General features: G+C 39.3%; 1 protein-coding gene across 1 annotated transcript; it reads left to right on the top strand.

Annotated features, from left to right (window-relative positions):
- Positions 1 to 9823: 9823 nt before the first annotated feature.
- LOC308148444 (purine nucleoside phosphorylase-like) lies at positions 9824 to 12491 on the top strand (the record flags this gene model as incomplete). The annotated part of the gene is made up of 5 exons (XM_080521909.1): positions 9824 to 9923; positions 10560 to 10729; positions 10840 to 10943; positions 12028 to 12203; positions 12301 to 12491. Coding segments are annotated over exons 1-5 (664 nt in total), but the record flags the coding sequence as incomplete, so codon positions are not given.
- Between the last annotated feature and the right edge of the window lie 437 nt (positions 12492 to 12928).

Here is a 12928-nt window from a genome sequence, read left to right as displayed (position 1 = left end):
TCTGTGCTGAGATAACACACATCTGCAGGTTATGTAACACGTTTGCTCTTCCTCTGGGAATGTTTAGAGGCGTTTTTCGTTTTGGATATTATTATTATTATTATTATTGTTACTATTATTATTATTATTATTATTATTATTACTATTATTATTATTATTGTTACTATTATTATTATTATTACTATTGTTGTTATTATTATTGTTGTTGTTACTATTATTATTATTATTATTATTATTGTTACTATTATTATTATTATTATTATTATTGTTACTATTATTATTATTATTATTGTTACTATTATTGTTATTATTATTGTTGTTGTTACTATTATTATTATTATTATTATTATTGTTACTATTATTATTATTATTAATAGTAATAGTAATTGTAATAATATTAGTCATAATAATAATAATAATAATAGTAATAATAATAATAATAATGATACTAATAATAATAGTAATATAATCCTAATTGTAATAATAATAATAATAATTGTAATAATAATAATAATAATAGTAATAATAACAGTTGGGACTCCCAAGGTGGAACTTGTCAAAAGCACTCGGCTTCCGTCGCCGTGGAAACGGTGTGAAAATGAGGCTTTCCGGTCAAAAATCGTCTCCTTTTTTTTTCCAATCGGGACAATTTGTCCTCCGGAGCGTCACGACTCCCAGTCCGTACTTTCCTGGGACTTTTATTTTGACAGTCAACGTGATAACGATCCCACTTGGCCGTCTGCACGGATCTTGTTTCGGGGGGAAACGTTCAAAAGTTTTGGTTTTGGTTTTTTTATGGAAAAAGGACGACGACAAGGCAACTTGAAATACGTGCAAAGTCGATGTTTCATTCAGAAAAAGAGCCGAATCGTTAAACAGAATCAGAAATGGAATCATAAAAAAGCCCACAGCGCCACCTCATGGCCTGGAGTACTAACTACAGCGTTTTCAGCGTTTCTGCTGTTGCTATGGAATCGTTCAACCTTTCCGGAACACGAAAAAAAAAACCCCGCTAAAACGATGCGTTTTCACTTGAAACGTCGTCGTGTGGACGTGACCGGAGTTTCACAATATTTAATTGTACATCAAATAGAAGAAGTGGCGGGATTAAACGAGCCAATGAGTGGATTTCTTTTATACATTATATATGTAAAATTATGGACATATTTATGCATAAATTGTATATAATTGCACATTTTTAAACATTTCTTCTGCTCTGCGTGTGTGAAATTGTCATTTTAGCTCATAAACGACGACACTTTGGCTGTTTTACAATGATTATCGTCGAAATCTTCAAAACTCGATTGCGCAACACTTTTCCAGCGCAGTAAAATCTTCGACGGCGCTTTTTTATCAGTCAATCAGCAAGGTCACTAATGGTGGCGGGTTTTTATCCCCCCCCCCCCCCCCCCCCCGCCGGCGACTCGCATGACGGCGTTGGTATTTCACACTCGCCGTTAACATACAAACGTCGTTTGTGACCCGGTACCGTGACCCGCCTTCTGCACGTACGCCGCTTTTTACGTAACTTTACGGCAGAGAGGAACTTTTGTGTTTCGCCGCCGTCACATAAAGTTTGACGGTTTGATTTTTTTCTATATTGGCGAGTTTAACTGCGTTTTATGAGCTACGAGGAGCCGCGACAAGCAACTCAAACAAAGAGCAGAAACCCTTAAGTCGGGTTTTTACGTCGTATTTGATCTTTTTTTAACAGTTTTTATCTGTTTAGATTTCGTGTCTGAAGTGAATCAAACCGCTGAACCTCAAATGCATTAAAATATTATGAATTTTATTATTATTTTATTACGTAAAATAATACGTTTTCACTTCTTCCTCCTTTTCATTCATGCAAATGTAGATTTTGTCGTTTCTTTTGTTTTCTTCATCTTTTTTTTTTAATGCTTGTTTGTTCGAAATAAAGATTAATTATCATTTAGACACAACGTTGATTCACAAGGAAAAAAATATATGTAAGGAAGTGTTAAGAAAAAACATGTTAAAGCGTCACAAAGGAATAAAAGAAATATATTAAAGCGTCAAAAATTAATAAAAGACGTATGAAAGAAAACTGTGCCAGTTGTTTGCAGAATGTTTGTTATAAAGTTCAATAAAAAGAAAATTTTAAAAAAGCAAAAGAAATATATTAAAACTTTACAAAGAAATAAAACTAATATATTAAAGTTGTATAAATACATTTAAAAAAAAATTTGTTTTAAAAAGAAATAAAAAAATATTAAAGCTTTACAAAGAAATAAAAGAAATATATTAAAGCTTTAAAAAGAAATAAAATGAATATATTAAAGTTGTATAAAGAAATAAAAAAAATGAAGCTTTACAAAGAAATAAAAGAAATATATTAAAGCTTTAAAAAGAAATATATTAAAGCTTTACAAAGAACTGAAAGAAATGCATTAAAGCTTTAAAATGAAATATATTAAAGCGAATATATTAAATATATATATATATATATAATATGTTTAAAACAAATATATCAAAACTTTGAACAATGACAATAAAGTTAATTGTGATTCTGATTATTCTGACATCCAGCGATTGTAAACAAATAAACAACTAAAAAAGCTAATAAGTATATTGTGGCGGTTGTTACGATCCAGGCCTCTCGCCCAGAGGATTATGGGTAAGGGGGCGGGGTTTGAGTTCTCCCGCGCCCTTACCCATAATCCTCTGGGTGAGAGGATTATTATAAGGTACATATATATACATATATATACAAGGCCAAATTATACCGGTGACGTCATGTGTTTTCTTTATTTGGGATAATTCCCATGTTTTGCAGCTTTAGCTTTAGCTTCTGCATCACGCTGGATTTGAAGGCGCCAACTCAAGCTAGCGTAGCTGACGTAGCTAACGTAGCTAACGTAGCTGACGCGGCGGCGTAATGAGGCCGATGGGTTCCACCATAGAGACGTAGCAGATAAGTGGAGGTGAGAAGCGTTAAACTGCTTTAAACTGCTAGAAATGATCAAATCTCCTCTATCGAGATTAGCCTGTAGAGGATTTCCTCCAGCGTCTGTGTTTTTTTTTTAAAAGAGAGAGAGAGAAGCTAAATATTTTTACTACAAATGACTCTTACATTTCGTCAAATAAGCACATTTTTTGTTTGCAGGTTTTCATGATTTCTTTCAGCGTGCAGTGATTTATCAATTTATTTTAATTCGTCCGGTGGCTCCTGTGGGAAATCCTCCTTTATTCACCGCCGCGTGTTTGTAGCGACGGTCTCGGGCTTGATGACATTAGAGACGGCGAAGTCAAGAAGATGCGATCAGGTCACATTGGCACATATCTGATTTATTTCCACCTTATTCCGTCTCCAAATTCCATCCGGTCTGTGTCGCATTAAGAGCAAAACATTAAATCTAAATTGGGTCACATTGCATCGATTAAATACAGCCTCTGTCGTTTTTGAAGCATTTTATGTTTGAGACTTTTACTGAAAGTAAAAGTGGGTTCTGTGTCTCAACAAGTGGAATAAAGTCATTAAACTTTCCAAACCAAACATTTGAAATTTCACCACTTGGTTGATTCGCAATAATTCAACACTTAATTTTCTACATTTGTTACTTTACAGAGAAAATAAAGCACAAATAAATGTCCTTTAGCGATACATATTTTTTTAAATAATTCTCAATTTCCGCTGCACTTTATTTCACAACTAATTGTCAAATGAAGTCAAATTTTAAAAATAAAATAAAATACAAGATTCACATTGAATCGTGAGAAAAATAACAATTAAAAAAGTGGCTATGATAATCTATTTACAATGTGGGGAAATTTAGAATTGAAACATGCAGAAGGTGTGAAAGAACAATTCAGGATGTTTTTTCAAAACATTTGTAACTTTGTCAATAAGAAAAACATAAATAAATGTTAATTATGTGATAAAAATCAGTTTGAAAGTGTGGAACCAAATAAAACTATGTGAAATGCACCATAACTTTTTTAAATAGTTGGAGGACCAACCTTTAGTTAATTGCCGATAACGATTACCGATACCAAGTACCGATACCAAGTACCGATACCATGTGATAAAAATCTGTTTGAATGTGTAAAACTGAATAAAAGTATGTGAAATGCACCATAACTTTTTAAAATACTTTGAGGACCAAGCTTTGGTTAATTGCCGATAACGAATACCGATACTGAGTACCAATACCAAGTACCGATACCATGTGATAAAAATGTGTTTGAATGTGTAAAACTGAATAAAACTATGTGAAATGCACCATAACTTTTTTTTAAATAGTTTGAGGACCAACCTTTAGTTAATTGCCGATACCAAGTACCGATACCTAGTACCGATACCATGTGATAAAATTCTGTTTAATGTGTAAAACGCACCATTTTCAAAACAAGAGCTTCCTCATCCTCTCAAAGTCTAAAACCAGCGTGCCTCTTATATATACTTATATAAAATCAATAGTCGTGATGTTTATGGCCACTGAGACTGTTTACTTGAACTGAGAGCAGAACAGCTGGAACGTCTGAATCATGTGCACATACATTGTGTGTACTTTGATACGGTGTATTTGAAGTACACCAGCAGCACATTGAGTAACATAAAAAAAAAAAAAACCTGAACGTTATCGTGCAGAAAAGCACTTTATTGATCACGTCCACACAGTCACATTAATTAACCATAAATATAATATTAAATATTGAGGATATTGGGTACGTAAGGGCCGCTAGTAGCTACAACTCAAGTATTTTAAATATATATATAAAAATGTCTAAAGAGAATGTTCTAGTGGACAGAGGACCGGGTTGGATTGTTATTACGGTGACTGTCAAAATAAAAGCACCAAGTCCGGGAGAATATGGACTGGGATGTCGTGACACCGAGGAGGCCGCCATGTTTGTTATTGGACATCTACTGAGCATGTGCAAAACAAATGTTTACTCTGCGCTGCGGCAGTTTCCATGGCGATGGAGTCCGAGCATTTTCAAAAAGTTGCTTTTTTTCGTTTGTGTCCATGGAGTGTGAACATTTTCCAAAATTGGAATTTTGCCCCGTTTCCATGGAGACGCTGTCAGAGCATTTTCCAAAGCTTGCATTGTTTCCCCCCCTCATTTCCACGTAGATGAAACCTTTTCAAAAAGTGGTTTTCCCACATTTCCATTGAGAAAAAGTCGAAATGTTTGTCCAGAGGAAGTGAGCTTTTTCAAAAACATTGCATTTCACCCCAGTTCCATACAGCCGCCGGCCGCCATTGTTGTTACTGTACATCTACTGAGGTGTAGAAAAAAGTGTTTACAGCCTTTCCTGCCTCACATGACCTGAGCATTTTCAAAAAGTTCCACCGTGGGAGCCGTTTCCAGAAAGTTGCACGTTCAGTGTTGCAATGTAAACGGACGCCCGAAGCGCTGAGAATTTTTTGGTGTTTTAAACCCGAAACTTGAAGTCGTTGCCATGGAAACGACGTTTGTGTCGACGGACTTAACGTCCGACGGTCTTCAGAGGAAGTTTTTATTGACGCACGCATTTGAAAAAAAAATACAAAATTGAGCGGAGGGATGGACGGTCAGGCTCCAGTCTCGCGCCTCATTGGCTGAACCGAAGGCGAAACGCGGAGGTGGAGCGGCGGCGGCGTTGGCGGTGGCGAGGAGGTCGTCGGGTCAAAGACTTCTTATCAGGCTGAGTTAACAGCCGTCCCCCACTGCCGTCGGGTCGCGGCGACGCGCGGCCAGGCCGACGGACGCGCGCCGAACAACAAGTCAAAGTCCGACGGGATGCGCGGTACCGGCGTGGCGCGGACGGTCGGTCGGTGTTTTGGCGACTCGGCGGACATTGACGTACCCTAAACCCCCCCCGATGCCGAGGCCGTCTTTACCTCCGCAGTCGCGCAGGAGTCTCGGCCGTGTCAATATTTACTCTGCGCCGCGTTGCGTAACGGTTCTCGCCACGGGAAGTGTTTGAAGGCTGTTTAATGAGGGTAGGGATCCTTTAACTCGTCCATCGATTGACGTTACGTAACCGCCGGGATTTGTTCTGCAATACCAACAAAGGCTTTATGTAACGTTTGTGGGGCAATCGCTCAGGTGATTCTCTTTCTTTTTTTTTTTTAAGACATATGAAGTTATATTAAAGGGTCTACTCTTGTTTCTTTTTCAATGACAGTGGGTATATCAAGGTCTTTAGTACCCCCCCCCCCCCCCCCACCATGGCCCTGAGCTTGTGCTCGTGAATCAGGTCAGTTTCTGTGTGTCGTCGCACTGAAAAATAAACAGAGACGCTCCGGTTCCACCCCCAGAACTGACTCCTGTCAGATCCGACCTGATCCAGGGTCTGTAGCCCTGCGAAAAGGGGCCTATACTGTTAAAACCAGGACCAGAACATCCCAAGACCCAGACTTTGAAGGTCAGAGACCAAAGACTCTTAAGGAACCAAGACTATGTAAACCGAGACCGGGGGTATCTCAAGACCAAGACTCGAAGGAACCAAGACCGGGGTATCCCAAGACTCTAAGGAGTCAAGACTATATAAACCGAGACCGGGGTATCCCAAGACCTTAAGGAACCGAGACTATATAAACCGAGACCGGGGTATCCCAAGACCAAGACCCTAAGGAACCAAGTCAAGACCATGACCAGTCGCTATGACGACGTCACTGCTCTGAGGTTAAAACAAGAAAACGAGCCACTTTGAAGAAGATGAAAGGGCAGAAAATACACTTAAAAGCAGGTTTTCACCAGAGGGACTTGTTGACTTGAATTCTAAATTATTGCGACCAGGCAGTTAAAACGTCCCCCGGTGTCCCCCAGGGCTCTGTACTGGGTCCCGTCCCCTCCCCCCCCCCTCGGACACATTTCCCCGTGAAGACGACTCTTTTAAAACTCGTCTCAACACTATTTAAGCCAGAATGTTTTCGGTAATCGGTGTTGGTCTGGGACGAAGTTCAACTACCTGAAAGGTGCTCATGGAGGAAATGTTTATTTATTTTTTATTATTTTATTATTAATTTTTAACTGCAGTCGACTTTTTACACAACCTAGTTGTACTTAATGTCGAGTTCTAAGTCTTCCTCAGCTCTTCCTCACACCCTTGAATCACTTCCTTTGTCACGTCGATCACAGGACGTTCAGACCAGGTGACTGTTCTCATGACTGTGTGTGTGTGTGTGTGTGTGTGTGTGTGTGTTCACACGCTACTCTCGAGTACAAACGAGACAAATGCGATAAGAGCTTATTTATGACTTTATAGCTCGAGATCCCGAACACACGTCAATAAAAGAGTTTTAACTGGCGGCCGAATCAAAACACGTCGTACCGTGATAATTAATAACGGAGCAGATTTCACAAACACGCCGTCAGTCACTCATTGCGTCAGAGCTTCTGCTACGATGGACATTTTATTTTGGAGAGAGAGAAGAAAAAAAAAAAAGTCCCATCTCGGTGTGAAAACGACACTTTTTGTAAATATTTGCTCGGTCGATAGCAGAAACGCTGCGAATGCGACGAGTTCTTCTGCACATGCTCAGTAGAGACGATCACAACATTGTTTCCCCCGTCAATATTCTCCTGGGAGTTGGTGCTTTTATTTTGACAGTCAACGTAGTAACAGTCCAACTTGGTCGTCTGTCCACTAGAATATCCGCGTACAGTTTTTTTTTTACGTTTATAACCTAGTGTACAAAAACGAACAACGGCACCCTCTAGTGGCCTGACATGTAAACGCAAAACATTTATGAGTTTTTACTTGAAACGTTGCAAAAAAAAAATAAAAAATTGTAGCTTTTCCGCCGTCTACAAGGAGACATTTTTAGAAAATGGCGTTTTCACTCGTAAAAGTTCCACCTTGGAAACAGATCCCGAACACGCGTCAATAAAAGAGTTTTAACAGGCAGCCGAATCAAAACACACGTCGTACTGTGACATTTTATTTTGGAGAGAGAAAAAAAAAAGTCCCATCTCACACTTTTTGTAAATATTTGCTCAGTCGATAGCAGAAACGCTGCGAATGCGACGAGTTCTTCTGCACATGCTCAGTAGAGACAATCTCCTGGGACTTGGTGCTTTTATTTTGACAGTCACCGTAATAAAAGTCCAACCTGGTCGTCTGTCCACTAGAATATCCGCGTACAGTTTTTTTTTACATTTATAACCTAGTGTACAAAAACGAACAACGACACCCTCTAGTGGCCTGACATGTAAACGCAAAACATTTATGAGTTTTTACTTGAAACGTAAAAAAAAAAAAAAAGTTGTAGCTTTTCCGCCGTCTACAAGGAGACGGGCCGACAACATTTTTAGAAAATGTGTTGTAATGTAGTGTTTTCGAAAAGTTATATACATATATAAATATCATAACAAAGAAGAAACAAGAAAACTGCATTTTGTTTTTTTTTATAATTTCGCCCTCAGTGTTGACTGACAGGTTCACGTGAGTTTCGACCTTCATGTTTGCTTTATACTTCGACGTGTACGTTAAAATGTTCGCGACGTATGAGGATTCAATATTGATAGAACTTTTTAAATCCATAAAAATGAGGGCAGTTTGTTGGCAGTTTGTCAACGTGGCGACGTCAGGGCAACTAAAGTAGGTCAGATCAAAGAAAAAGAAAAAAAAAAGAGAGAATGACTGGTTATATTCTGCAGCTTTATGAGGAATAACTTAACAACAACTGCAGTCAGTTTACGAATCGATCACACGAGCAGTGGTTCAACTTTTAATCTGAAAAGTCGCCAAAAACGAGAGAAATGCAAAACTTTTCAAAACAAAAAGACACAAAATCGACGCAGTTTCCCTTTGAAGTGCCTGAAAATACAATGAAGGTTGAATTACGTCGGACTGAGAGCTGAATTATTTATTCATTTCTATATGTTTTTGGGTTGTTTTTGTAAATATGAAGACAAATAACCACTGGGGTATAAAATGATGAATTGTTGAGGTGGAGGAGAGTAAATACTTAGGTTTCATCCTTTTTAGGCGTTCTTTAGTTAATTCATTCATTATTTTTAGCTTTGATTTGCTCTTTTGTGTTTGTTTGTTGTGTTTATTTAATCAAGTTGCTGTTGTTTTAAATAATCTCATTAGTTTTGTTATTTTTTTAAATATATTTAATTAATAATATTATTGATTATTGATGTTTTATCTATTTGATAACTATAAATATTTTGATTTTATTCCATTTTTTTAAAAAATACAAATGTTTTCAAGAATTTCTCCCTGGGAATTTTTATAATATTGTTTATTTATTTATGTATTACTGTATTTAATCTATATATTTCACTTCTATTTGTAAAGTTGAGTTGTTCTGTTTGTTTTTGTTTTTGTGTGATCGAATCTCTCTGGGGGGGGGGGGGGGGGGGGGGCGAAACGTCAAAGTATTTAAAAAAAGTGTCTGAGCAACGTGTGTACTTGAACAAAGTAGAACAGAACAACATGTTTGGAAACATTCATGGAGTCTTAAAATCAGCCGATTGATCATTGACCAGCTGATAATGGACGGATGTATGAAGTGTGTGTGTGTGTGTGTGTGTGTGTGTGTGTGTGTGTGTGTGTGTGTGTGTGTGTGTGTGTTTACCTGCCCTGCCATGACGGTGAAGCACTTCCAGTGAACGGGAAGGGGGCGGGGCCTGCTCCTCCGCCACTGTTTGGAAGGTGTGTCCCCGCAGCCAATGAGAACGCGGCGTTCGTGTGACGCAAGGGAGGGAGGGGGGCGTGTCCCGGGGGGGGGGGGGGGGCTATAATAACCCCGGCAGCTGCCCCGGTTTCCCTCAGACCACGACAAGAGGACTTTAAAGAAAAGTCCCAGAAACTCCCAACAAGAACTTTTGTTTTGCTTTTTTTTTAAACTTTTCAAGCTTTGGAGCTTAAAAACTACACTTTTTAAATTTTTTTTAAAACATTTCCTCTGACTTGTTAAAAGTACATTTTCCAGCATGTTTCCAGAAGGTAACAAAGGGTGAGTACATGAAGTTTTCTCTCTCTCTCTCTCTCTCTCTCTCTCTCTTGTCTTTTCCATGAGGCTCCTCGTGCAGCGGGAGAAAAGAGGTGGGGTGAAAAAAAAAAAAAGAGAGAAAGAAGCCACATGGATGTTTGGCGGGGTGCCAACAAAGACCCGCGCATGCGCAGTTGGCATTAATGAAATTCATACTGATGTATAATTTTTTGAATTTTTTTTTTTTTACATGTTTTGTAGTGAATTTAGGAATTAGTTTGCATTATTTGTGATTTTATGTCAATTTTTTAATCTGATGGCGCATTCAGATTGCAGAATCTGTGTGTGTGCGTGTGTGCGTGTGTGTGTGTGTGTGTGTGTGAAGAAGAACTAGAACTTTATTCCTGTTGTAACACAAACTTACAGCTCAAGGTAAAAAAGGTGCAGAAATTATAAAATTAAAGAATTAAAATAAAATATGCAAACATGTGTAAATATCTAAACAAGGAAATAGAATAAGTAAAAATAAAAACTAAAAACAATCCAGTAAGAAAAGAAATTGATATGCGTGTGTGTGTGTGATGCTGACTCAGCGATCCCACTGCACTTAACTCAATGTGACCTCCTGACCCCCCCCCCCCCTCCCTGTCCCCCCCCCAGCTTCAGCTACGAGGACTGCAAGGCCACGGCCGACTGGCTGATGGCCCAGACGGACGTCCGTCCCACGGTGGGCATCGTGTGCGGCTCGGGGATGGGCGGCCTGGCCGACATGGTGAAGGACCAGGTGGCCTTCAACTACAAGGACATCCCCAACTTCCCCCAGAGCACGGGTGAGAGACTCGCACGCCCCCCCCCCCCCCCCCCCCCCCCCCGCCGCCTGCACGCCCCCCCGCCGGCGTCCCGCCTGTACTGACTTCCTGTTTCCCCCCCGCCACCACAGTGCACGGCCACGCCGGGCGGCTGGTGTTCGGCACCCTGAAGGGACGACCCTGCGTCTGCATGCAAGGCCGCTTCCACCTGTACGAGGGCTACCCCATCCAGAAGGTGTGTGTGTGTGTGTGTGTGTGTGTGTGTGTGTGTGTGTGTGCGTGTGTGTGAGTACTTTCTCATGCGTTCACCCGCTCCTTGACCTCGTTTTCCGTGAAATCTGTGGATTTTCCGCTCCGCGGCGCCGAGTTACATAACGTCTTCATCAGAAACATGTGGCTCCTCAGCTCCGCCGCAGCGGCTCAGCGAAGCCGGCAGGGTATTTTTTATTAATCTTTTTGTTTAATTTGTGCTCCGTGGTGGCGAAAACAGCAACAATGGGGATGGATTTGCTGAAAATGAGGGGAAAAAGGTGGAAAAAAAACAAAAATATGCAAAAAGATTGATTAAAATTGCAGGAAAAGAACAATTTAGTTTAGAAAGGGGGGATGGGAAAACTGAATAGAGGAAAATAGGGAATCAAGAAAAAAATTCAAAAAAAGAATATAAAAATAATGTATTTAAAAAAAAGAAAGAAAATGGAAAATAGAAAAGAACAAAAAAGGGGATCAATAAAAATGAGCAAAAGTAAAAAATTTAAAAAGGGGAAAAGAAGAAAAAAAAATTATAAAAAAATTGAAAAAGGAGACAAGCCGGAGATCAAGAAAAAATTGAGAAGAGAAAATAGAAAAAAGGGGGAAATGAAGAAAAATGTAAAAAAAAAAAAAAGTGTAATAAAAGTAAAATAGAAAGTGGGTAAAGGAAAAAATCTTAGCAAGAAAAAAAAATTGCTAACATACAAAAATTATATTAAAAAAATGGGTATAGTAAAAAAAAATGGGAAAAAGAAGAAATCTTTTTTAATAATTTTAAAAAAATGGAAAAGGAAAATGGAAAAATGATTATATGAGAAACAAGGGAAAAATGGGGATGAAAGTAAATGTTGCTGTAAAAATTGGAACAACAAAATGACTAAAGCGGAAAAATCCATTAAGAGGAAACGTCTAAAAGAATATCCACATAAACCATAATCATCTAAATTGTATTTTAAAATGTTTTTTTTTTTTTTACATAATTTGCAGACAATTGTTATTCCATTTAACAGAAAACCCTTAAAAAAAAAAATCTCTTTTTGCTCATGAATTCTAAACTGCGTTCACAGATCACGTTGCCGATGCGTATTTTCAAGCTGATGGGCGTGGAGACGGTGATGCTGACCAACGCCGCCGGGGGCCTGAACCAGGACTTCAAGGTGGGCGACATCATGATCATGAAGGACCACCTCAACATGCCGGGCTTCGCCGGCAACAACCCGCTGGCCGGGCCCAACGACGAGCGGTACGGCTTTTTTTTAAAGAAATACATCGAAATGCTTAACGTTGAAGCCCGACGCCTCCTCCTTCACTCGCCGCCTCCTCTCTCCGCCTCCCCGCAGCTTCGGCGTGCGTTTCCCCTGCATGTCGGATGCGTACGACCGCGAGCTGCAGCAGCTGGCCCTGGACGTAGGGCAGGAGCTGGGCTACAGCGACTTCCTGAAGGAGGGCGTGTACTGCGTGCTGGGCGGCCCGTCCTTCGAGACCATCGCCGAGTGCCGCATGCTGCACAAGCTGGGCGCCGACGCCGTCGGTGAGTCGCCGGCGGGATTTCGGAAGATAAGATCAGACAAGATGAGATAAGACGAGATAAGATGAGATAAGACGAGATAAGACAAGATCAGACAACATAAGACAAGATAAGATAAGACAAGACAAGATAAGACAAGATAAGATGTGATAAGATGAGATAAGACAAGATAAGATGTGATAAGACAAGATAAGATAAGACAAGATAAGATGAGATCAGACAAGACAAGACAAGATAAGATGTGATAAGACAAGATAAGATAAGACAAGATAAGATGAGATAAGACAAGATAAGATAAGATGAGATAAGATGAGATCAGACAAGACAAGATAAGACAAGATAAGATGTGATAAGATAAGACAAGATAAGATGAGATAAGATAAGATGAGATAAGATGAGATCAGACAAGACAAGATAAGACAAGATAAGATGTGATAAGA

The sequence above is a fragment of the Blennius ocellaris genome (assembly GCF_963422515.1).
Source record: "Blennius ocellaris genome assembly, contig: SCAFFOLD_411, whole genome shotgun sequence".
Lineage (NCBI taxonomy): Eukaryota > Metazoa > Chordata > Actinopteri > Blenniiformes > Blenniidae > Blennius > Blennius ocellaris.
The sequence above is the reverse complement of the archived record's forward strand: the minus strand, read 5'-3'. Positions and strand labels throughout refer to the sequence as shown.